This window comes from Oncorhynchus nerka, linkage group LG5 (genome assembly GCF_034236695.1).
Source record: "Oncorhynchus nerka isolate Pitt River linkage group LG5, Oner_Uvic_2.0, whole genome shotgun sequence".
NCBI lineage: Eukaryota > Metazoa > Chordata > Actinopteri > Salmoniformes > Salmonidae > Oncorhynchus > Oncorhynchus nerka.
Genome location: NC_088400.1, coordinates 55,937,906 through 55,965,428, shown reverse-complemented (window position 1 = coordinate 55,965,428; position 27,523 = coordinate 55,937,906). Strand labels below are relative to the sequence as shown.

The following is a 27,523-nucleotide window of genomic DNA, read 5'->3' as shown; positions in this document are numbered from 1 at the left end:
TATCTCCCTCCACAGCAGAGAAGTAGAATAGAGAAAATGAGTAGGCTACTGGTATCTCCCTCCACGTCAGAGAAGTAGAATAGAGAAAATGAGTAGGCTACTGGTATCTCCCTCCACAGCAGAGAAGTAGAATAGAGAAAATGAGTAGGCTACTGGTATCTCCCTCCACAGCAGAGAAGTAGAATAGAGAAAAGGAGTAGGCTACTGGTATCTCCCTCCACAGCAGATAAGTAGAATAGAGAAAAGAAGTAACCTGTGGTATCTCCCTTATTTTTTAAATAAATGAATGCATTCATGTAATGAAGATAAAGTCTCAAAGCAGCGATTCTTGTAAGTGGCCAACCGTCAATGTGATGGCACAATGATTATGCACGTAGTTGAATGGAAAAACGATATCCTTATTGTAACGACCTACTGTAGCCGACTTCAGCAGTTGCCAGTCTCTTACCTCTATCTCACTTTGTCACCCCTCACTGGGTCCTTCTGCTTCTCCAAACTGACTGTATGTTGGAAACGATTAGCCATTCACTCACCCCTTGCTCTCGGTGGAAGGCGCATCCTGCACTGTAAAGTTTTGGGCAAAATTGTAATTTTCTTTGCAAAGCCTCTCAAGGGCTACACACGAAACAAAACGGATACTTCAAACAGTCTATCGAAGCCCTGTGCGCATTTCTGTCTACGGATTTTACATCGGAATTTCTTGTAACTATGTTATTCTTTGGGGAGTTTGTCATTATAGGACTTTATAACTATGGAGTTCTGCGCTTCGTGAAGAATGGCATTGAGGAGAAGCCAAAGCCATGGTAAAATGGGATACAGTGAGTCTGGATCTAAATTAATGTTAATACAAATTATAAGGTGAGATGTTTAACATTTTCCTTTCGGTTCAGGTCATACCATGTTTGATGTGCGTAACGATGCGTTCATAGAGTGGTCCCTAATTTCGCGCATAGTCTATCGATTTTCTCTACTGTGAAGTATTTTGTCAGAGATCATCTTTTCATTTGTATTTAGGTACTACTGAAATAGTCCTATAATGAATCTGTAACCCTCGACCAGCTCCAGTGATAAGAACACTTTGTGGTGGATGGATGAGCAGCTGAAGATGGCCCGTCTCGCCGCATTCATATTGATACTGTCCATGCTGATGGTGCCAGTTACAAGTCTCCCCTGCCCGCGCCAGTGCACGTGCCCTCAGGCCACAGAGGTGCACTGCACGTTCCGTTCCCTGCTCGCGGTGCCCGCCGGCATATCCAGACGAGTGGAGCGCATGAACCTGGGGTAAGCCTGGTGGATTGGCTTTATTCAATGACCCGCAATGAGACCGTAGGCCTAAAAAACAAGCATCATGCACAATAGTTTATACCGATAGACGTACAGTATGGGTAAAATGTGAAGTGCATAATGTATACGATTTTTATTTATGCATGTGCATTGTAGACCACTAAAAATAAATAATAAGCAATCAAAAAGTCACTTTTCATTAGAGGCCTTTAGAATTGTTTACAATTAAGTACTTGTTCAAATGTGCTTAGCATGTGACTGAAATTAATCTCTCTCCAACTCACAAGTAAATGTGCATAATGCAATATGCCTACAGTGAAGTCTGATGTAATCTTATTATATGCTTATTATATACCCCATTCTTTTTACTGAGTCATTTCACTTATGAGCTTGAGCCATTTCTTAAAAAGAACAGAGAAGCCCACCCACTGTGTATGTTCCCAAATACAATACCACTTTTAATTGACAATGTTTTGATCACGGAGGTCTTAAGTTCCGTCAGGTCTTTAACAATGTCTTCTCACATAGTCAGAAATGAAGGCACTTTGCTCCACAAAGAACAAGTCAAGTAAGTTAATAGTCAGTCATGAATTGCTTGTGTCATTGTTGTTTCTTTTAGGTTTAACACCATACACCATGTGACTCAAACCTCTCTGGCTGGGTTAAGGAAGCTGGAGCTTCTGATGATGCATGGGAATGATCTCTACCACATTCCCAACGGGGCCTTTAGGGATCTCATGTCCTTACAGGTACAAATCAAATCAAATTGTATTTGTTACGTGCGCCGAATACAACAGCCCTTAACCAAACAATGCAGTTTTAATTCAAATTTGTGTTAAGTAAAAAAAAAAATAGATAAGTAACTTTACATTTAAAAAAAAAAAAAAAATTAAAAAGCAGCAGTAAAATAACAGTAGCGAGGCTATATACAGGGGGTACCGGTACAGAGTCAATGTGCGGGGGCACAGGTTAGTCGAGGTAATTGATGTAATATACGGTATACATGTAGGTAGAGTTAAAGTGACTATGCATAGATAATAAACAGAGAGTAGCAGCAGTGTAAACGGGGGGGGGGGGACAATGCAAATAGTCTGGGTAGCCATTGGATTAGCTGTTCAGGAGTCTTATGGCTTGGGGGTAGAAGCTGTTAAGAAGCCTTTTGGACCGAGACTTGGCCCTCCGGTACTGCTTGATGTGCGGTAGCAGAGAGAACAAGCAGAGAGACAATTTTTAGGGCCTTCCTCTGACACCACCTGGTATAGAGGTCCTGGATGGCAGGAAGCTTGGCCCCAGTGATGTACTGGGCCATTTGCACTACCCTCTGTAGTGCCTTGTGGTCAGAGGCAGAGCAGTTGCCATACCAGGCAGTGGTGCAACTAGTCAGGATGCTCTCGATGGTGTAGAAATTTTAGAGGATCTGAGGACCCATGCCAAATCTTTTCAGTCTCCTGAGGGGGAATAGGCTTTGACGTGCCCTCTTCACGACTGTCTTGGTGTGTTTGGACCATGATAGTTTGTTGGTGATGTGGACACCAAGGAACTTGAAGCTCTCAACCTGCTACATTACAGCCCCATCAATGAGAATGAGGGTGTACCTGGTCCTCCTTTTCCTGTAGTCCACAATCATCTCCTTTGTCTTGATCACGTTGAGGGAAAGGTTGTTATCCTGGCACCACACGGCCAGGTCTCTGACCTCCTCTGTATAGGCTGTCTCATTGTTGTCGGTGATCCGGCCTACCACTGTTGTGTCATCTGCAAACGTAATGATGGTGTTGGAGTTGTGCCTGGCTATGCAGTCATGAGTGAACGGGAGGACAGGAGGGGACTGAGCACAGACCACTGAGGGGACCCCGTGTTGAGGATCAGCGTGGCAGATGTGTTGTTACCTGCCCTTACCACTTGGGGGCGGCCGGTCAGGAAGTCCAGGATCCAGTTGCAGAGGGAGGTGTTTAGTCCCAGGGTCCTTAGCTTAGTGATGAGCTTTGAGGGCGCTATGGTGTTGAACGCTGAGCTGTAGTTAATGAATTCTCACGTAGGTATTCCTTTTGTCCAGGTGGGAAAGGGCAGAGTGGAGTGCAATAGAGATTGCATCATCTGTGGATCTGTTGAGGCGGTATGCAAATTATGGTGGGTCTGGGGTTTCTGTGATAATGGTGTTTATCAGCCTTATTAAGCACTTCATGGCTACAGACGTGAGTGCTATGGGTCGGTAGTCAAAATGTCAGTGAAGACACTTGGCAGTTGGTCAGCGCATGCTCGGAGTACACGTCCTGGTAATACGTCTGTGAATGTTGACCTGTTTAATTAAGGGTCTTACTCACATTGGCTACAGAGAGCGCGATCACACAGTCGTCCGCAAACAGCTGATGCTCTCATGCATGCTTCGGTGTTGCTTGCCTCAATCGAGTATAGAAGTAATTTAGCTCATCTGGTAGGCTCGTGTCACTGGGCAGCTCGTGTCTGTGCTTCCAGTAATAAACAGGAAATGTTGATCAACATGAAATATCACCTCAGTAGTGTACAGTAGGATATAGAGTATAGTACCAGGCAATTGTTCCATTCTATTATTATATTCTACTCTATTCTACTATGCTCTATTCCAGAGTTTCCCAAACTTGGCCCTGCACCCTGCCCCCCCCCCCCCCCCTGGGTGCACGTTTGGTTTTTGCCCTAGCACTACACAGCTGATTCAAATAATCCAAATTTGACGATGTTTTGGTTATTTGAAGTTTAGGAAACCCTGCTTTATTCTATTAGGATGATAACTCACTCCCCTCTGCCTTTCTCCCCCTCAGATGCTGAAGATGAGCTATAACAAACTGAAGGAGATCAACAGACACACTCTCCAGGGTCTGTGGTCTCTGACCAGACTCCACCTGGACCACAACCGTCTGGAGTTCATTCACCCAGACACCTTCCAGGGCCTCACCTCCCTACGTCTCCTACAGCTGGAGGGGAACAGACTGCAGCAGCTCCACCCCTCTACCTTTTCCACCTTCTCCATGATGGGACACTTCCACGTCTCTACCCTCAGGTGAAGCCTAGCATGAGGAACTACAGTACCCATAATGCTCTGGACAATATTTGGTTTTATCTTAGTATCGGGCGCTTTCTCGATTCGTCTTTCATAGATTATTTGCGTCCTCTCTCCTCACCGCCTTCTCAAAACCCATTGTAGAAGAAGGTCAGAGGGGCGGGACCTTGTACCTTCTCTAAAATGAAAATGAGGCAAGGAAATATGATGTGAGGAATCACGGAAAGAGGAATTGAGATGGAGACAAGATGTTCCTGAAGCTAATGTTATAATGTCCCTCCTGTCTCTTTATCGATACATCAGGCACTTGTACCTGTCGGAGAACAGGCTGACCTCGCTACCCCAGAAGCTGCTGGGAGGAATGCCCCAGCTGGAGAACCTCTTCCTGCATGGGAACCCCTGGACATGTGACTGCAGGATGAAGTGGTTCGCCGACTGGGAAAAAAACTCACCAGGTTATGTAAACTCAGCTAAAAAATAAACATCCTCTCACTGTCAACTGAGTTTATTTTCAGCAAACTTAACATGTGTAAATATTTGTATGAACATAACAAGATTCAACAACTGAGACATAAATCTCCTCCTCATGGACTGCACCAGATTTGCCAGTTCTTGCTGTGAGATGTTACCCCACTCTTCCACCAAGGCACCTGCAAGTTCCAGGACATTTCTGAGGGGAATGGCCCTAGCCCTCACCCTCCAATCCAACAGGTCCCAGATGTGCTCAATGGGATTGAGATCCTGGCTCTTCGTTGGCCATGGCAGAACATTGACATTCCTGTCTTGCAGGAAATCACGCACAGAACGAGCAGTATGGTTGGTGGCATTGTCATGCTGGAGGGTCATGTCAGGATGAGCCTGCAGGAAGGGTACCACATGAGGGAGGAGGATGTCTTCCCTGTAACGCACAGCGTTGAGATTGTCTGCAATGACAACAAGCTCAGTCCGATGATGCTGTGACACACCGCCCCAGACCATGACGGACCCTCCACCTCCAAATCGATCCCGCTCCAGAGTACAGGCCCCGGTGTAACGCTCATTCCTTCGACGATAAACGCGAACCCCACCATCACCTCTGGTGAGACAAAACCGCAACTCGTCAGCGAAGAGCACTTTTTGCCAGTCCTGTCTGGTCCAGCGACGGTGGGTTTGTGCCCATAGGCGACGTTGTTGCCGGTGATGTCTGGTGAGGACCTGCCTTACAACAGGCCTACAAGCCCTCAGTCCAGCCTCTCTCAGCCTATTGTGGACAGTCTGAGCACTGATGGAGGGATTGTGCGTTCCTGGTGTAACTCGGACAGTTGTTGTTGCCATCCTGTACCTGTCCCGCAGGTGTGATGTTCGGATGTACCGATCCTGTGCAGGTGTTGTTGTACGTGGTCTGCCACTGCGAAGACGATAAGCTGTCCATTCTGTCTCCCTGTAGCGCTATCTTAGGCGTCTCACAGTACAGACATTGCAATTCATTGTCCTGGCCACATCTGCAGTCCTCATGCTTCCTTGCAGCATGCCTAAGGCATGTTCACACAGATGAGCAGAGACCCTGGGCATCTTTCTTTTGGTGTTTTTCAGAGTCATTAGAAAGGCCTCTTTAGTGTCCTAAGTTTTCATAACTGTGACCTTAATTGCCTACGGTCTTTAAGCTGTTAGTGTCTTACTGACCTTTCCACAGGTGCATGTTCATTAATTGTTTATGGTTCATTGAACAAGCATGGGAAACAGTGCTTAAACCCTTTACAATTAAGATCTGTGAAGTTATTTGGATTTTTACGAATTATCTTTGAAAGACAGGGTCCTGAAAAAGGGACATTTCTTTTTTTGCTGAGTTTATTTGATTTACTAGCTACTCAGTGAATGTACCTATTCGTCAGTGATGTCAGATACAATTGGATCAATGCTCAAAGCATAATGCAGCTGTCATTTTACACATTTGTTCCTTGAAAATGTATGTCCAAACCCTAACCAAACTTCACATTTGGAATTTCAAACATTGAATAATGATGCTAATGTTCCCTCTCATTTTCCTTTCTTCGTAGGTGTGCTGAAGTGTAAAAAGGACAGGGCCTACCCAGGAGGTCAGCTCTGCTTTATATGTTACTCCCCAAAGAACTTACGAATGAAAGAAGTCCTGGGCCTGGACACACTGGTCTGCTCCAGCCCCGTTATCACCTCCCCTGATCGACCTACGACCCAAGAGGACACAGAGACCGAGGTCATGACCCTGGAGGAGTTCAAGGGGTCGTTCGGCAACATTACCCTAGGCCTGACGGACGAGCATGGGAACAAAGTGGATCTGGAGTGCAGCATCGGAGAGCCCCGCAGGGAGTCGTCTAAGGTCAGCTGGGAGCAGGTCAACCCTCTGCAGCTGGCCTATAATGTGAGTATCTCCGTGGATCTGGAGTGTCCCATCAACAGGGACAATTATGAGAGACTCTGGAGGCTGATTGCCTACTATAGCGACACGCCCGCTCACCTGCAAAGAGAGATCATGCTGACTAAGGAGCCGGTGCCCAGCTACAGGTAGGCTGGATTAAGAAAACGCTTTTTAATTTATCATTATGGGCCAAATTCCAACTTCTACTTGAGTAACATTTTCACTTAGTCATGCAATGAGACCAATGCACGTGAACATTTGTGGAAGTTAGGATTTGCCCATATGTGATTATTATGTGATTTTATGTGTTCATTTTAGAGTGGTCCTCGATATAGGGCACGGTTGTCAAACTCATTTTCCGCAAAGGCCGCATTCGGTCTTCACCGAGGTCCGGAGGGCCACACTTATGATGAATTGTATTTCCTCGCCATCAAAATGTGCAAAACATTGTCCTCACTCCATTTTTCGATGCTCCCTGACTGTCTAGCTTTTGTTTCGATGACTGTTAGCTCGCTAGACAGAGTGAAGAGACTGTAAATGTGGGTCCATTATCATTTCTACACAGTCTTGATTTGGTTTTAGTCATTTAAATGTTGATTGAGATCGTTTTTTCCCACAAAAAAATAAATACATTTACAGTACCAGTCAAAAGTTTGGACACACCTATTCATTCCAGGGTTTTTCTTTATTTTTACTATTTTCAACATTGTAGAATAATAGTGAAGACATCAATTCTATTAAATAACACATATGGAATCATGTAGTAACCAAAAAAGTGTTAAATAAATTAAAATACATTTTATATTTGAGATTCTTTAACTTCTTGCGTCGAGCCAACCCGGATCCGGGATCGTGACTACAGCCTCAAGCCCATTACCATAACGCAACGTTAACTATTCATGAAAATCGCAAATGAAATGAAATAAATATGCTAGCTCTCAAGCTTAGCCTTTTGTTAACAACACTGTCATCTCAGATTTTCAAAAATGTACTTCTCAACCATAGCAAAACAAGCATTTGTGTAGCAGCATTTAGCGTTAGCATAGCATTTAGCGTTAGCATTCAGCAGGCAACATTTTCACAAAAAACAGAAAACCATTCAAATAAAATCATTTACCTTTGAAGAACTTCGGATGTTTTCAATGAGGAGACTCTCAGTTAGATAGCAAATGTTCCATTTTTCCTGAAAGATTATTTGTTTAGGAGAAATCGCTCCATTTTGTGCGTCACGTTTAGCTACTAAAAAAACCTGTATCCAGGATTGTGTAAATCTATCCGCAAGCTCATTAGCATAACACAACGTTAACTATTCATGAAAATCGCAAATGAAATTAAATCAATATGCTAGCTCTCAAGCTTAGCCTTTTGTTAACAACACTGTCATCTCAGATTTTCAAAAATATGCTTCTCAACCATAGCAAAACTAGCATTTGTGTAACAGTATTGATAGCTATTGATAGCTAGCATTAGCATTTAGCGTTAGCATCAGCAGGCAACATTTTCACAAAAAACAGAAAAACATTCAAATAAATCATTTACCTTTGAAGAACTTCGGATGTTTTCAATGAGGAGACTCAGTTAGATAGCAAATGTTCCATTTTTCCTGAAAGAGTATTTGTTTAGGAGAAATCGGTCCGTTTTCTGCGTCATGTTTGGCTACCAAAAATAATGAAAATTCAGTTATAAAAACGCCAAACTTTTTCCAAAATAACTCCATAATATCGACGGAAACATGGAAAACATTGTTTAGAATCAATCCTCAAGGTGTTTTTCTACATATCTCTTCGATGATATATAGTTAGTGGAAGTGTGCTTCCCCCTCTGAATCGCATGGGAAAATGGGTGCAGCTGAAAATTACGCACCAATTTAGACAAAGGACACCGGGCGGACCCCTGGCAAATGTAGTCTCTTATGGCCAATCTTCCAATGATATGCCTACAAATACGTCACAATGCTGCAGACATCTTGGATGAACGGCAGAGAGCATAAGCTCGTTCATGGCACATTCACAGCCATATAAGGAGACGATGGAAAAACAGAGCCTCAAAAATTCTGCTCATTTCCTGTTTGAGGTTTCATCTTGGTTTCGCCTGTAGCATGAGTTCTGTGGCACTCACAGATAATATCTTAGCAGTTTTGAAAACGTCAGAGTGTTTTCTTTCCAAAGCTGCCAATTATATGCATAGTCGAGCATCTTTTTGTGACAAAATATTGCGCTTAAAACGGGAACGTTTTTTTATCCAATAATGAAATAGCGCCCCCATAGCTTCAACAGGTTAAAGTAGCCAAATCAAATCAAACTTTATTTGCCACATGCGCCAAATAAAAAGTGTAGACTTTACTGTGAAATGCTTACTTAGAAAATATTTACCAAGTAGGCTAAAATAAAAAGTAATAATAAAAAGTAACACAATAAAAAATAACAAGGCTATATACAGGGGGCACCGGTACCGAGTCAGTGTGCGGAGGTACAGGCCAGTTGAGGTAATCTGTACATGTAGGTGGGGGCAAAGTGACTATGCATAGGTAACAAACAAACAGCAAGTAGCTGCAGTGTGCAAAAGGGAAGGGGGGGTCAATGTAAATTGTCCGGTTGCGATTTTTATGAATTGTTCAGCAGTCTAATGGCTTGGGGGTAGAAGCTGTTGAGGAGCCTTTTGGTCCTAGACTTGGCGCTCCGGAACACCTTGCCGTGCGGTAGCAGAGAAAACAGTCTATAACTTGGGTGACTGGAGTCTCTGACAACTCTGGCTTTCCTCTGACACCGCCTATTATATAGGTCCTGGATGGCAGGAAGCTTGGCCCCAGTGATGTACTGGGCCATTCGCATTACCCTCTGTAGGGCCTTACGGTCAGATGCCGAGCAGTTGCCATACCAGGCGGTGATGCAACCGGTCAGGATGCTCTCGATGGTGCAGCTGTAGAACCTTTTGAGGATCTGGGGACCCATGCCAAATCTCTTCAGGCCCCTGTCGTGCCCTCTTCACTACTGTCTTGGTATGTTTGGACCATGATAGTTCATTGGTGATGTGGACACCAAGGTACTTGAACTCTCGACTCACTCCACTACAACCCCATCAATGTTAATGGGGGCCTGTTTGGCCCGACTTTTCCTGTAGTCCACAATCAGCTCCTTTGTCTTGCTCACATTGAGGGAGAGGTTGTTGTCCTGGCACCACACTGCCAGTTCTCTGACCTCTTCCCTATAGGTCGTCTCATAATTGTCGGTGATCAGGCCTGCCACTGTTGTGTCGTCAGCAAACTTAATGATGGTGTTGGAGTCGTGTTTGGCCACACAGCTGTGGGTGAACAGGGAATACAGGAGGGGACTAAGTATACACCCCTGAGGGGCCCCAGTGTTAAGGATCAGCGTGGCAGAAGTGTCGTTGCCTATTCTTACCACCTGGGGGTGGCCCATCAGGAAGTCCAGGATCCAGTTGCACAGGGAGGTGTTTAGTCCCAGAGTCCTTAGCTTAGTGATGAGCTTTGTGGGTACTATGGTGTTGAACGCTGAGCTGTAGTCAATGAACAGCATTCTCACATAGGTGTTCCTTTTGTCCAGGTGAGAAAGGGCAGTGTGGCATGCGATTGAGATTGCGTCATCTGTGGATCTGTTGGGGCGGTATGCGAATTGGAGTGAGTCTAGGGTGTCCGGGAGAGTGTGTTGATGTGAGCCATGACCAGCCTTTCAAAGCACTTCATGGCTACCGATGTGAGTGCCACAGGGGGGTAATAATTTAGGCAGGTTACCTTCACTTCTTTGGGCACAGGGACTATGGTGGTCTGCTTGAAACATGTAGGTATTACAGACTCGGTCAAGGAGAGGTTGAAAATGTCAGTGAAGACACTTGACAGTTGAGCTTTGAGTACACGTCCTGGTAATCCATCTGGCCCAGCGGCTTTGTGAATGTTGACCTGTTTAAAGGTTTTGTTCACATCGGCTACCGAGAGCGTTGTCACACAGTCATTCAGAACAGCTGGTGCTCTCGTGCATGCTCGGTGTTGCTTGCCTCGAAGCGAGCATAAAAGGCATTTAGCTCGTCTGGTAGGCTCGTGTCACTGGGCAGCTCGCGTCTGGGTTTCCCTTTGTAGTCCGTAATAGTTTTCAAGCCCTGCCACATCCGACGAGCATAGAGTCGGTGTAGTAGGATTCAATCTTAATCCTGTATTGACGCTTTGCTTGTTTAATGGTTCGTCTGAGGGCATAGCGGGATTTCTTATAAGTGTCCGGATTAGTCTCCAGCTCCTTGAAATCGGCAGCTCTAGCCTTTAGCTCGATGCAGATGTTGCCTGTAATCCATGGCTTCTGGTTGGGATATGTACGTACAGTCACTGTGGGGACGATGTCATTGATGCACTTATTGATGAAGCCGATGACTGAGGTGGTGTATTTCTCAATGCCATTGGATGAATCCCGGAACATATTTCAGTCTGTGCTAGCGAAACAGTCCTGTAGTGTAGCATCCGCGTCATCTGATCACATCCGCATTGAGCGAGTCACTGGTACTTCTTGCTTTAGTTTTTGCTTGTTAGCAGGAATCAGGAGGATAGAATTCTGGTCAGATTTACCAAATGGAGGGCGGGGAGAGCTTTGTATGCATCTCTGTGTGTGGAGTAAAGGTGGTCAGGGATTTTTTTTCCCCCTGGTTGCACATGTGACATGCTGGTAAAAATTTGGTAGAACTGATTTAAGTTTGCTTGCATTAAAGTCCCCGGCCACTAGGAGCGCCGCTTCTGGGTGAGCATTTCTTCTTTGCTTTTGGCCTTATAGAGGTGGTTGAGAGCGGTCTAAGTGCCAGCTTTGTTTTGTGGTGGTAAATAGACGGCTACGAATAATACAGATGAGAACTCTCTTGGTCGATAATGTGGTCTGCAGCTTATCATAAGGTCCTCTACCTCAGGCGAGCAATACCTCGAGACTTCTTTAACCTCTTAGTCCGCCCCATCCCGCATGCGGTATCGTTACTACAGCCTCAAGCTCATTAGCATAACGCAACGTTAGCGATTTTTAAAAATCGCAAATGAAACGAAATAAATATGCCTGTTCTCAAGCTTATCATTTTCTTAACAATCCTGTCGTCTCAGATTTTCAAAATATGCTTTAGAACCAGAGAAAATCACTAATTTGTGTAAGAGTGGTGATAGCTAGCTTAGCGTTAGCATTAGCATTTAGCACGCAACATATTCACAAAAACCAGCCAAGGAATCAAATAAAATAATTTACCTTTGAAGAACTTCAGATGTTTCAATGAGGAGACTCTCAGTTACATAGCAGATGTCCAGTTTTTCCTGAAAGATTCTTGTGTAGGACACAACGTTCCCTTTTGTTACTATGCATATGGCTCCCGAAACTAACCCGAAAATTCAGTCACCTACATGTCGAACTTTTTTCCGAATTAACTCCATAATATCGACTGAAACATGGAAAACGTTGTTTGAATCAATCCTGAAGGTGGTTTGTCATATTTCTCTCCATTGAAAGCACCGTCCTTGTAGCCTGGTTTGTTCTGAGATTTGAATGGAAAAATACCGGGACCTGACTTTTGCGCACCAATTGCCACGCAGACACCTAGCGGGACACCTGGTAAATGTAGTCTCTTATGGTCAATCTTCCAATGATATGCCTACAAATACGTCACAATGCTGCAGAGACCTTGGGGAAACAAGAGAAAGAGTCCGTTCATTCCTGTCGCATTCACAGCCATATAAGGCGATCATGGAAAACGTAGCCTCAGAAATCCTGTGCATTTCCTGGTCGGTCATACATCTTGGTTTTGCCCGAAACATTTGTTCTAAGGGACTCACAGTGAAAATCTTTGCATTTCTGGAAACGTAAGACTGTCTTCTTTCCAAAGCTATCAATTCCAAGCATATTCGAGCATCTTTTCGTGACAAAATATTGCGCTTAAAACGGGCACGTCTTTTTATCCAAAAATGAAATACTGCCCCTATAGGACTAACAGGTTAATATTAGACATCGCGCCCACCCCTAGTCTTATGAGAGGTAGCGTCTCTGTTCTGCTGGTGCATGGAAAATCCCGCTAGCTCTATATTGTCCGTATCTTCGTTCAGCCACATCTTGGTGAAACATAAGATGTTACGGTTTTTAATGTCCCGTTGGTAGGATAATCTTAATGGTAAGTCATCAATTTTATTTTCCAATGATTGCACGTTAGCAAGAAAAATGGAAGGCATTGGGAGTTTACTCGCTCACCTCCGGATTCTCAGAAGGATGCCCAATCTGCGTCCCCTTTTCCGGCGTCTTTTCTTCACGCATAAGGCTTGGATCTGGACCTGTTCCAGTGAAAGCAGGATATACCTCTTGTCGGACTCGTTAAAGGAAAAAGTTTCTTCCAGTCCGCGGTGAGTAATTGCTTTTCTGATGTCCAGAAGTTATTTTCGGTCATAAGAGACGGTAGCAGCAACATTATGTACACAATAAGTGAAAAAATAAGTTACACCAAACGGAAAATAAATTAATAAAATGGCACAATTGGTTGGGAGAATGTAAAACGTCAGCCATGTTCTTTGGTGCCCTTTGCCTTGATGACAGCTTTGCACACTCTTGGCATTCTTTCAACCAGCATCATGAGGTAGTCTCCTGGAATGCATTTAAATTAACAGGTGTTGCCTTGTTAAAAGTTAATTTGTGTAATTTCTTTCCTTCTTAATGTGTTTGAGCCAATCAGTTGTGTTGTGACAAGGTAGGGGTGGTATACAGAAAATAGCCCTATTTGTATCAGGAATCAAGGTAAGACCCAGATGCAGACACGTCGAATTAACAATGGTTTAATAATCCAACAGGGGCAGGCAATAGACAGGTCAAGGCAGGCAGGGGTCAGTAAACCAGAGGTGGGGCAACGGTACCGGACAGACGGCAAGCTCAGGGTCAGGGTAGGCAGAGGTCAATAATCCAGAGGTAGGGCAAAGGTACAGGTCGGCGGTCAGGTGTTGGCAGGCAGGTGGGCTCAGAGTCAAGACAGGCAAGGGTCAAAACCAGGAGGGCGAGAAAAGAGAAACTGGGGACAAACAAGATGAACTAGCAACGGACAAACAGAGAACACAGGTATAAATACACAGGGGATAATGGAGAAGATGCGCGACAACTTGAGGGGGGTGGAGACAATCACAAGGACAGGTGAAACAGATCAGGGTGTGACAATTTAGTATATATAGCAAGAACAGCTCAAATAGGCAAGAGAAACGACAGTCCATCTGACATTAGGGTCAGTCAATTTGGAACATTTCATGAACTTTTAAAGTTTCTTCAAGTGCAGTCGGAAAAACCAAAAAGCGCTATGATGAAACTGGCTTTTATGAGGATTGCCACAGGAAAGAAAGACCCAGAGTTACCTCTGCTCCAGAGGATAAGTTCATTAGAGTTACCAGCCTCAGAAATTGCAGCCCAAATAAATGCTTCACAGAGTTCAAGTAACAGACACATCTCAACATCAACTGTTCAGAGGAGACTGCGTAAATCAGGCCTTCAGGGTTGAACTGCTGCAATGAAACCCCCACTAAAGGACACCAATAATAAGAAGAGACTTGCTTGGGCCAAGAAACACGAGCAATGGAAATAGACCGGTGGAGATCTGTCCTTTGGTCTGATGAGTCCAAATTTGAGACTTTTGGTTCCAACCACCGTGTCTTTGTGAGACACAGAGTAGGTGAACAGATGATCCCCGCATTGTTGGTTCCCACCGTGAAGCATGGAGGAGGAGGTGTGATGGTGTGGGGGTGCTTTGCTGGTGACACTGTCGGTGATTGATTTAGAATTTAAGGCATACTTAACGAGCATGTCTACCACAGCATTCTGCAGTGATACGCCATCCCATCTGGTTTGCACTTAGTTTGTTTTTCAACAGGACAATGACCCACAACACACCTCCAGGCTGTGTAAGGGCTATTTGACCAAGAACGAGAGTGATGGAGTGGTGCATCAGATGACCTGGCCTCCACAATCACCAGACCTGAACCCAACTGAGATGGTTTGGGATGAGTTGGACCACAGAGTGAAGGAAAAGCAGCCAAGAATTGCTCATCATATGTGGGAACTCCTTCAAGACTGTTGGAAAAGCATTCCATGTGAAGCTGGTTGAGAGAATGCCAAGAGTGTGTAAAGGGGGGCTACTTTGAAAAATCTCAAATATAAAATATATTTTGATTTTTTAACACCTTTTTGGTTACTACATGATTCCATATGTGTTACGTAATTGTTTTGATGTCTTCACTATTATTCTACAGTATAGAAAATAGTAAAAATTAGTAGGTGTGCCCAAACTTTTGACTGGTATTGTATATATTAATAATAATCAAACCACCCGCAGGCCGGAATGAATGGGCCTTGAGTTCAATACGTGATATAAAGCATCTAATTTCATACTGCTATGTTATGTTTTATGTTATGTGTTTTTTCCTTCTTTGATCTCCAGGTACAGACAGGACCTGGAGAGAGATGCATTGTACTACACAGGGGTTAAGGCTAACATGGTAGCTCAACCATCCTGGCTGATGCAGAGCTCTGTGGACCTGCAGTTGAACAGGCCCCAGTCCACTGGGAAGAGCGTCAAGCTGATCCTCAGCACCCACCTCACACAGACCGTGGAGCCTGAGCTGGAGCGCAGACACCGTAGGACATGGGTCATGATAGAGAACACAAACACTACTAGGACAGTGCTGAGTGTTGTAGTGGGCAGCCCTGCTGTGATGGACTGTAATGTGTTGAGCTCAGGAGACACGGCGGTTCGCTGGATGCTGCCAGACGGGACCCAGCTGGAGGCACCATACAGCAGCCCAGACAACAGGGTGTCAGTGTTGAGCACCGGTAGATTGGATATTAAAGCTGTAGGACACTCAGACTCAGGGATATATTACTGTATCGCCCAGGTCTCTGACGACCTCACTGTCCTCCCTTTCCGCCTGACGGTCGAGGAGTCCTCCAGTCCTCCCCCTCTTGGAGGGGATGAGATGGCGCCTACCCTCGTGGAGGGGTTCACCGGTGTCCCTCTCACTCTGAACTGTGTCGTGTCTGGCTCTCCTGACCCTGAGATCAACTGGATCCTTCCTGACAGCAACATAGTGAGTCACAGAGCCAACTCTTCTAGAGCGCTGGTGTATTCCAACGGAACTCTGAGAGTCCCAGAGAGTCGACTGACAGACAGTGGATATTATAAGTGTGTGGCCATGAACCAGCATGGTGTGTATTCCCTGGCTACTAAGGTGACTCTCACCAGACAGTTAGGAGCAGAGATACGACCACTGAGGAGAATGAGGCCACAGTCTGCTTCAGGGGTCAACACCAGGGTCAAAGCCCCCATGGAGGACACTGAGGAGGCATCAGGGGACGATGAGGACACACAGGAGGAAGTCCCCTCCTCGCCTTCCTCCTCATCTTTCTCCTCCTCCTCATCCCCGAGCCGTGTGGAGCTAATGAAACGGAGGAGAGGTCAAAGTTCAAGCAGGGGTGGTGGTCATCCATTTAGAAACACGTGGAGGCGACCTGCTGTACCAAGAAAACCAACCACGACAGGGACAAAGGATAAAGACAAGAAAAACACAGTGGAGATGAGAAGGAGGATTAACGTGGCAAACAAAAATATAGACCCGGAGAAGTGGGCGGACATTTTGGCCAAAATCCGTGACAAGAAGGGACAGGGTAACACTAACATAACACCCAGCTCAACTCACCTCACCACAAGGAAGAAGCAGGAGTCAACAACAACAGCTAGCGCTAAGCAGACACAGTCTCCGGACAACATAGAGGGATCAACAGACAACCTACATGAGGAAGAAGAGGAGGAGCTATACACACCCACTACTATACCGCATATATCCACTCGACACACTACTTACACTACAGACTCAGATGTGGATACAGCCACAAATCATGCACTTTTCACGCAGCCGGTCACAGAGCCTGTCACATCTGTTCCCCAGCAGCTCAGTAACACTGTCACACACACAGAGACAGAAGGCAGGCACACCGTCACACACACACACTCCCAGACCCTGGGTCAGCTGCATGTGAACGTCTGGACCAGTTCTTCACACAACGACTCTTTACAAGGAGAAAATCAAAGCACCACCACCACTGCTTTAACTACAGATGTTGACGCGGTTACAGATGTTGACGCGGAGTCTGATATCTCACCCACGTCTGAGGATAATCAGGGGCCGAAAGACGCTAACGGACCCAGTGTTGTTAACAGCTTTAATGAAGGAAGTGACGCATATTTAGACAGAGCTGAACTTGACCCATCCCTCGCCACCACCACAGTTCGAGGGTACTCTGAATCGGAAACAGAGAGAGATGAATTTGATCACTCTCTCACCGAGACTCAGAGCACAACTGCTAAACCAGACACACATACTCAGCTAAAGCAGCATACAAGGTCTAATATAACTCATCTTCCACTCAGCGCACCCTCTCCCACGGCCGAGCTCACTTCAGCTGTGTATATAAGGAAGGAAACTCCAGGGGAGGTGGCTACTCGACTCAGAAACCAGAACTCCAGGAGGAGGAATGGGGGCGGGGGCAGGAGAAGACGGCCCAATACGGGCAGAAAGAAGCCAAAGCCTAATAATCCATTGAGAAGTGATTTTACAACCACAGCCACACCGAAGGACACGCTCCCAACAACTACCAAGGCAACCACTGCCACATGGACTAAAATAGAAGCGTTCGACAAGGCCAAAAGCATGACGGACAGGTTTAATACCGCAGTTCCATCGACGGGCAGCCAAGCAACGTCATCAGGCCGAGTGAGTCACGAAGAGAACACAGTAGTCTCTTTATACGAAGACAGGATTGACCCTTCAGTGAAACCGACAACTCGCGCCGAGACAAAGGACACCCTTTCACCACACGCCAAACCACTGTTCGGGAGCACAACAGCCCCACCGGCGTCTTCTACAGCCTCTTTAACAGAAACATATAAACAAACGTCCCAGAGCAGCCATCACAGAGCAGCCCCAGAAAGAGCCTCTCAGACTCCGAACACTCCGAGCCCAGTCCCAGAGCACTCGGTTGTGCACACGACAGCCAGTCAGGGGACATTTACAAGCGTCCCCCTTCCTGCAGTTAAACCAACCGAGACAACACAAAGGGGAGGCAGCGCTACTGTAGACCTTCACCCTGTTCCAAGTCCTGACAAGTACCCGGAGAATCGCAACACTCGCCCGGGAGTGCCAGCAGATGGACAGCTCAACACACCAGACTATCGATATACAACAGGTACTACTGAGGTTAAAAAGGCACCGGTCAAAGAGATTGACAGCGTGTCTCCATCTATCCGGCATGAAATAACCAGAGCACACGGCACAACACACGCCCCGGGTGCCTCAACAAAAGAGTCCTTCCATGAGGAGGCTCGGGTTAGCACCACTGAAAGGCTGGTGACATCTGAAAGCTCTTATCGCGGATCCGGTCCCGATAAAACAGACGCTATTAAGCCCAGAACAACCTTTGATGGGCACTATAACATCAGAGAAAGCACTTCCACCACAGGCAAAGACCAAACACCAGTGGAAAATGATGCAGTTTCTGTTGCTGCTACTACAACAAAGTATGTTACTCCCACTATGTCACCTGTCACCTCCACATCAGTTAGGACATCCATAGTTTTCCCCTCTAGGGTGAGGCCTCAGATCCCTGTACTAAACACTCCATCCACTAGGGTCAGGACCCAACCTTCATCCAGAACAGTGGAGGCTCCCTCCAACTCCAACCACATCCCAGACAGTCACAGAGAGAGAGTCCTCATCTCTCAACCCGACCAGAGAAACAACCCGATCCTCAACAGAGGAGACTCCATCCTAAACACCAGATCTGACCCCAACAGACAACCACCACCAGCCGACTCCCACACCACTACTAAACTAGAGTCAACTGACATCAAGCCTGATGGTGTTAAACCAACCACCACAGAACCCAGAACACCCCACAGGACAGTCACAAACACAAACACCCAGATGGTCAGACAGACGACCATTACAACCACTCTCTCCACCACCACAAAGAGCTTTTCTCAGACTTCATCAGTGTCTTCATCGAGGCCTCAGAGTCCGTCCGGTGGGGGCCAGAGAACAGAGACCCCTACCCAGACACAGGGGTTATCAGGTGGGGTGTCGGGAGGTGGTCAGAGACCCCCCGTAGTAGCAGGGCCTGTTGTAAGAGGGAAGCCCCGGATCACCAATGTAGATGTGCGGACAGTGACAGTGAATGCAGAGATGGATGCACAGCTGCCCTGTGTGACTGTAGGGGAGCCCAAGCCTTTCCTCTCCTGGACGAGAGTCTCCACTGGTATGTATAACAGTACTTCCTTTACTGTTCTCCCCTCTTCCTAGAACATCCTCCTTCGCCCTCTGTTACAGAACGACACAGCTGTATGTAAGCCTGTTAATGTAACAAAAAAGGAGAACCCTATTTGTCATGATATAAGCTATGCTCCATTCTTATGAGTTTCAACAGACAACATGTTGTAGAAATAACCCTTTATCTGCATTGTTTTAATCTGTTCGATGTCTTGAAACACACATTATTTTGATTCATGCAGGAGCGACAATAGCCCAGAACACTCGGGTCCAGAGGTTCGAGGTCCATCCCAACGGCACGTTTATCATCCGTAACAGCCAGCCCCAGGACCGAGGCCAGTACCTCTGTATGGTCCAGAACCAGTATGGCGTGGACAAGATGGTGGTCTCCCTGATGGTCCTGGCCCAGCATCCCAGAGTGCTCCAGCCACGCTACCGCGATGCTACCGTGTACCACGGGGACGACATCGATCTGGAGTGCCAGGTACAGGGACATCCCATGCCCCGGGTCACCTGGGTGCTACCTGACAGGGTCCACCTCACTGCGCCCCCAGCCCCGGGCCCTGCCAGCCCAGCCAGTGGCCCCCAGCCCGGCCCACAGTCTGGCCCTAAGCACGTGGAACTCCTCAGTAACGGTACTCTCCGGATAACCCAGGCCAGCTACACAGACAGAGGGATCTATAAATGTATCGGCAGCAGCGTGGCGGGAGCCGACACCGTCTCTGTCCGACTCCATGTGGCAGCCTTGCCTCCAGTCATCCAACAACCTCGCTATGAGAACATGTCCCTCCCCGAGGGCAGCACGGCCTACATCCACTGCACCGCCAAAGGAGCCCCTACGCCCGTCATGCGCTGGACCACGCCCGATGGAGTCCAGCTCCTCACCTCGCAGTTCGTCAACGGACGTAATTTCTTTGTCTTCCCCAACGGGACCCTGTACGTCCGTGGGCTAGGCCAAGGCGACGCGGGGAGATATGAGTGTGTGGCCAGTAATGCGGTAGGAGCCTCCAGGAGAACCAGCGTTCTGACAGTACTGAGACTCCCATCCTCCACCAAGGCCAGGATTACCTCCTCGTCTCCCCAGAGGTCTGACGTGGTCTACGGGGGGCTGCTGAGGCTCAACTGCATTGCCACAGGAACACCAGAGCCCAGGATCATCTGGAGGACCCCCTCTAAGAAACTAGTGGATTCCCAGTACAGGTATGCATCTTCTGGCATCTTTTTCACTCACTGTCTAATATGCCCTTCAGGCCATTGTCTGTATGTATAGTGCCTTCAGAAAGTATTTATACTTTTGACTTTTTCCACATTTTGTTCTGTTACAGCATGAATTTAAAATTGATTCAATTGAGATGCTATGTCACCCAATACCCCATTATGTCAACGTGGAATTATGTTTTTAGACATTTTTACAAATGAATAAAAAATGAAAAGTCAATAAGTATTCAACCCCTTTGTTATGGCAGGAGTAAAAATGTGCTTAAAAAGTCACATAATAAGTTGCATGGACTGTGTGTAATATTAGTGCTTAATGTGATTTGTGAATGACTTATCTCATCTCTGTACCCCACACATACAATTATCTGTAAGGTCCCTTAGTCTAGCAAACACAGATTCAATCACAAAGACCAGGGAGGTTTTCCAATGCCTTGCGAAGAAGGGCACCCATTGTTAGATGGGTAAGAATGTAAAAAACAGACTTTGAACGTCCCTTTGAGCATGTTGATGTTATTAATTACACTTTGGATGGTGTATCAATACTCCAAGTCACTACAAAGGTACAGGCGTCCATCCTACCGGAGAGGAAGGAAACCACTCATTTCACCATGAGGCCAATGGTGTCTTTAAAATAGTTAGAGTTTAATGGCTGTGATAGGAGAAAACTGAGGATGGATCAACAACATTGTAGTTACTCCACAATACTAACCTAAATTACAGAGTGAAAAGAAAGAAACCTGTACAGAATTCAAATGTTCCAAAACATGCATCCTGTTTGCAATAAGGCGCTAAATTAAAACTGCAAAAAATGTGGCAAAGAAATTAACTTTATGTCCTGAATACAAAGCGTTATGTTTGGGGCAAATCCAACACAACACATCACTGAGTACTACTCATTTTTTTCAAGTTATGATTAAAAAATATATATAACTAACCACAGGCAAAATCCTAGAGGAAAGCCTGGTTCAGTCTGCTATCCAACAGACACTGGAAGACAAATTCACCTTTCAGTAGAACAATAACCTAAAACACAAGGCCAAATATAGAGTTGCTTACCAAGATGACATTGAATGTTCCTTAGTGGCCTAGTTACAGTTTTGACTTATATCGCCTTGAAAATGTATGGCAAGACTTGAAAATGGCTCTCAATGGTCAACAATCAACTTGACAAAGCTTGAAGAATTCCTTCAAAAGTAATGGGCAAATATTGTACAATCCAGGTGTGCAAAGCGCTTAGTGATTTACAGCTGTAATCGTTGCCAAAGGTGATTCTAACATGTATTGACTCAAGAGTGTGAGTACTTATGTAAATGAGATATTTCTGTATTTTATTTTCAAGATATTAGCACAAATGTCTAAAAACATGTTTTCACTTTGTCATTATGTGGTATTGTGTGCAGATGAGTGAAAAAAAAATATTTAATCCATTTTGAATTTAGACTGTAACACAACAAAATGTGGAATAAGTCAAGGGGTATGAATACTTTCTGAAGGCACCGTATATCAACTATCATCATCAGATGTTATCATGAATGAGAAGGTTTACAAGGAAATCACACAGGCACATTTTCTATTCCCTAAAGGTTAGCTGAAAAACCATCAAAGGAAGACCTAACATGGTTGCTATTAACAGCAGGAAAAAATGTTATTCACAATCAATAACAGCTTGTTTTTTGGGGGGGGTTCAGCTTTGACCCCAGGATAAAGGTGTTCACCAACGGTTCTCTGGCCATCCAGGCCACGACAGAGAAAGATGATGGGGACTACCTGTGTGTGGCCCGAAACAAGATGGGGGACGACTACATGCTTCTGAGGGTTAACGTGCTGACCAAGCCGGCCAAGATTGAGCAGAAGCAGCTGCTGGCCAGTCAGAAGGTCTGGTCTGTCTTTTGTCTTAGGTTTCTATGTAAATAATGGGTTACATCCCAAATGGCACCCTATTCCCTGTATAGTGCACTACTTTTGACCAGAGCCCTATGGGCCTTAGTGAAAAATTGTGCACTATATAGAGGTTAGGGTGCCATATGGGGCAGAACATTGGTGTTTTTAATGTGATATTTTAATGTGTTGCATGTGAGTGCAAATATTTCGGTCGGTTTTCTGTCTGATGTACGATTGGATAGACAATAAATATTTTTGAATTTGAAGGTGATGTATGGAGGAGACCTGAAGGTGGACTGTGTAGCGTCTGGCCTCCCCAACCCTGAGATCCGCTGGGCTCTGCCGGACGGCACCATGATCAACACACTGAAACAGATGGATAGTAGTGTTAGAGGTGGGCGCACCCGCAGGTACTTGGTGTTTGTTGAATCGGCATCAACTTTACACATACCGTAAAATGTTATTGAATCACATAATACAGTATGTACATCCAATCTGTTATTAAATCACATTAACTGCATAACAATCACACAACCCCCCCCCCCCCCCCCCCCCCCCAGATACGTGGTGTTCGACAACGGGACGTTGTACGCCAACGACGTGGGGATGAGAGAGGAAGGAGACTACACCTGCTACGCTGAGAACCAGATAGGGAAGGATGAGATGAAGGTTCACGTCAAAGTGGTGGCGGACCCTCCGATCATCAGAGACAAAACTCAAAGCCCTGAAGTCGTCAGGGTTCTTTATGGTGAGGCCGTGTCTCTGAAGTGCAGCGCCAAGGGAGAGCCGACCCCAGTCATCACGTGGCTCTCCCCCACTAACCGGGCCATTGCCTCCTCCCCCACTAAGTACCAGGTCCATAATGATGGCACATTAGTGGTCAGGAAGGCGCAACGCTTTGATGCTGGTAACTACACCTGCATAGCTAGGAACAGTGCCGGCCAGGACCGCAAAGTCACCAGGGTGGAAGTCCTTGTGACGCCGCCGACCATCAACGGACTGAGAGGTATGGTCAACACTATCAGAGTGACGGCTATAAGGGACCAACGGACAATGCTGGCCTGCGAGGCTGTGGGGACACCCATCCCCCGGGTCATGTGGGTGTTACCGGAGAACGTCATCCTCCCGGTGCCATACTACGGCAGCAGAATGACGGTGCATCGTAACGGTACGTTGGATATACGTTCGCCGAAGGGGACCGACTCGGCTCAGCTGGCCTGCATCGCACACAACGAGGGTGGGGAGGCCAGGCTGATAGTCCACCTGGAGGTTAGAGGGATGGTAGAGAGGCCGCAGCTCAGAGGGCCCAAAACAGAGAGCCTCTCTCTAACGGTAGGCAGTACCATGACCCTGAACTGCTCCTTTGAAGGAGGCCCAGCACCCCCAACGGTAACCTGGATCCTCCCTAATGGTTCCCCCCTCATGAGGGGTGCCCAGTTCTCCAAGTTCTTCCACCGACCAGACGGCTCCTTGGTCATCACTAACCCCTCTGTCTCTGAGAGTGGTATGTACCGCTGCCTGGCGAGGAATGTAGCCGGGCTAGTGGAACGTACTATTACTTTAGCCCCGGAGAGGAAACCAGAGATCAATAACCGCTACAACTCCCCCATCAGTATTATGAATGGGGAGAGCCTCCAACTCCACTGTCTCTCCACGGGGGACCCCCTCCGGCTGACGTGGACCCTGCCCAGTGGGGTGGTCCTGGGGCGGCCACAGAGAGCTGGTCGCTACGCCGTATTGGCCAATGGGACGCTCGCCATCCAGCAGGTGTCCGTCTACGACCGCGGCTCCTATGTCTGCCGAGCGGCCAACGAATACGGCAGCGCCCTGCTCTCCGTGCCCGTCATCGTCATCGCGTACCTGCCTCGCATCACCAATGGCCCGCCTCCTGTAATGTACGCTCGCCGCGGCGTGGCGGTCCAGCTGAACTGTGTTGCCACGGGGATCCCCAGAGCTGAGATTGCCTGGGAGACGCCGGATAGGGCGCGGCTAGCGGTCAGTGCCCAGCCACGCCTCTTTGGCAACAAGTACCTCCACCCACAAGGCTCTCTTATCATCCAGAACCCCACACAGAGAGACCAGGGCTCCTACAAATGCACCGCCAGGAACGTGATAGGGGTCGATACTAAAGCCACCTATCTACATGTGTTCTGATTAGCCTTAGACAAATAGTTTAAAAAAAAATCATATGCCCAAGAAACTGCCAAAGGAGCTGAGCACGGCCAATGCTTTTCATCCATCCACATGATGTTGAAGAGACTTTGCATCGCTGTCAACTCAAAGTAAAGATACACTTTCCAATCGGTAGCTAAACAAACGAGCCTCTGTGTGCGCAGTAGCTGTGCTGTATGTGTCCTGTGACGTCATTCAAGGCCATATTTCAGCTGCGTTTCAACAACAAAAAAACATTTTGCGACAAAGCCATTTTTCACTCATCAAAAAACACTTTGCAATGAAGGACTTTAATAGAGAGCAAAAAACTGTAGTATTACTATTTGTAGCATTTATACAGACTGTATATGAGAGCATATGACTTTTCATCTAGGCTGCTTCTCTTTTCCATCTCCTGCGCTGACAATGACAATTGTGTGTCAAACTGTGTAGATAAGCGTAGCTAAATATCTTGTTACGTTCGATTAATGTAAATATTCGAAACGATATACTGTTGACACAGAAAATATCCAATACTGCTGCGATGGGGACGTTTTCAGGGGTCCAAGCAACAACGGCTGGTGTTACAATTATGAATAACTGCTTCACAACCATCCATATTCTCTTACTATCTTAACCAAAGGGCTTTTTTAAGGACAGCTAACCCTGCTATTTACAGGAGCGACTCACACAGTACCGCTACTGTGATTATTGTACATGCAATATGGTTTAGATCTGCTTGCAACCCTCATAGGTGTCAACATCAGCTCCTAAAATAATTAAATTATTTGTCTTTAACAGACTCTGATGTATAGGACTATTACACGTTTTTAATAAAGAGACGCTCAAAATCCATCGTAATCTTGGAGAATATTACTTCTGTAAAGTTTGAGAAAAGACTATGGATGCATCCCAAATAATGCACTATATGGGAAATAGGGTGCGTTTTAAGGTGCAGCCATAGTTTATGGGCCCCGGTCCAAGTAGCACACTACAAAGGGAATAGGGCGCAATTTGGGAAGGGGGGTAAGAACTTCAAACTAGGTCAGGACAGATTAAGGATCCGTCTTCCAAGAGTAAACATTTCAAACGTAGCTCTGGGATTTATTATACAGTCATGGTTCCTCTCTTGCTAAAAGGAGAACCATCTGTTTGTGTGTGGGAAATCCCCTATTAGTTCACTGTTTTCCCTCTGAAAGAATTACTGCTTTAACTCTACAGACTTAATTGTAATCGGCGTTCATGATTTATGAAATCCACTCACAACTTGAAGTGGTGCAGTACCGCTGCGACAGGGATGACATAGAAAATGTGTTTATTTGACTATTGATGGACCTGCTCTTCAGGAAATGGCCCGTACAATTGGCTGTTGAGCCCAAAGAATACATTTTCCCTCTTTTGTTTCAAATAATCAAAGAAGTAAAGGCTTTAGCTGTCTCTCACTGACCCATGCCCAGGTCAAACACAAAGCAGAAACCACCCAGGGCAGCTGCTCACATCTTGGACACACTTGTGGTCCTGTCTCTCCCAGGACTATAGAGATGAAGTCGTCCATTTGCCATTACAGTACCATATTGTCATCAGCACTAAGTACTGCAGCCTTGCTGTGTTTATATGAACTATTTCTTTCCATTTCCACCTCCGCTCTGCTCTGTCTTTAACATGGTTAACGTAATACCTTATTATGCAAATGGTGAGACTGATGACATCCTAGGAGAGAGTGAGAAAGACAGAGAGAGAGAGGATGAGAGAAAGAGAGAGAGAGAGGTAGTGAACCTCATGGGCTCCTGAGTTCTTCTGCAACAAAATAGAAATAGAGTTGGATAAATGTAGATCAACTTGAAATGTTTTGCAAGGACTTCTACAGGATACTAACCTCAACATCAAAACCTTCAATCCAAATCCAAATTCCATACCTAAAATGACCTGAATGGACTATTGCTACAAAGGACTAACCTGTACGTACCCTCACACTTTGACTAGGTACCAGTACCCCCTGTATATAGCCGCGTTATTGTTATGTAATTTCTTGTTACGTTTTGATTATCATTTTTTTTTTTTTTTATTAAAAAGTATATTTTGTTTATTCTTAACTCTATTTCCTGAACTGCATTGTTGGTTAAGGGCTTGTAAGTAAGCATTTCACGGTAAGGTCTACACATGTTGTATTCGGAGCATGTGGCAAATAAAATTTGATTTGACTATCAAGAAAAAACTTCTAACAAACCAAAACCTGCAAAAGAAACACAGCGGAACCTGGAAACACCATCAAACACAAAACTGAGTGAGTAATGTTCAGTCTGAACCTACTTCTGAAGCCAAAAAAATGTAAAGACTATAATAGGGTTGCAAAGGGTCGAAAACTTTCCAGTAAATTCCGGAAAGTTAAGCCCGGGAATTTTGGGAATCTTTCTTAAATTGGTAAGTTTTGATTAGAATACTGGGTGGGGTGAATATATTTTATATGACATACATAATTTTTTTGTTAACAAGTAAATAGTAGCCTACAGCAAACTGTGTTTAAATCATTTCTAACTTGTTAACCATTTCTGCTAGTTAGTTTTTGCTACCATGTCGGTTTTAGCTTGCTTGAGCCTGCTAACTGAGGAGTGTTCATTCGCCTGTTTCCATACGTTTCATTTTAAAACATTTATCTTACAAAGGAGTTGTTTAATCTAACTGCTAAACAATTTATTTGTACATGGAATTGTATTTGGGGTTTTTTTTACTCATTTTTTTCTCACCTTTACAGGAAAATGCCACGGCACTATCTGATGTGTGGAGACATTTCACTGCAGCTAAGGTAGAAGGAAAAGCTGTGTACATTTGCAAATACTATGGCAAATCATATGTGAAGAATGCAACAAAGATGCAGAATCATCTGGCTAAGTGCATAAAGTTCCCTCAGCGCTCACAACAAGCAACCTCTGACAAAAGTCCCTCTATTTCTATTCGAGGTGAAAATGATGAATCAGACACCTTATCGATAGCAAAATCAGAAGTTTTTTGACTCAATAGAGGAACGTAGTCAGAGAAATGCTGATGAATATCTTGCTCGAGCTGTGTATGCAACTGGTCCAACTCTGATGCTCACAGGCAAAGTGTATTGGAAGAGATTTCTAAATGTTCTTTGCCCAGCATACACCCCTCCAACCAGACATGCTTTATCTACTAATTTGCTGGATGCAGAGTTCAACAGAGTTCAAGTTAAGGTCAAGCAAAGCATACGAAAGCAGACTAAATTGCAATCATCTCTGATGGGTGGTTG

At 45.7% G+C, this 27,523-nt stretch overlaps 1 protein-coding gene across 1 annotated transcript; it reads left to right on the top strand.

The window, feature by feature from the left end:
• Positions 1-453: 453 nt before the first annotated feature.
• On the top strand, positions 454-25,110 carry LOC115129681 (matrix-remodeling-associated protein 5). Its single transcript, XM_029660301.2, has 11 exons — positions 454-858; positions 1,060-1,281; positions 1,904-2,033; positions 4,080-4,318; positions 4,622-4,773; positions 6,355-6,838; positions 15,126-18,994; positions 19,248-20,205; positions 21,912-22,098; positions 22,372-22,514; positions 22,665-25,110. The coding sequence occupies exons 1-11, from the start codon at positions 776-778 to the stop codon at positions 24,256-24,258; spliced, it is 8,061 nt and encodes a 2,686-aa protein (XP_029516161.2). The 5' UTR covers positions 454-775; the 3' UTR covers positions 24,259-25,110.
• Positions 25,111-27,523: the final 2,413 nt, after the last annotated feature.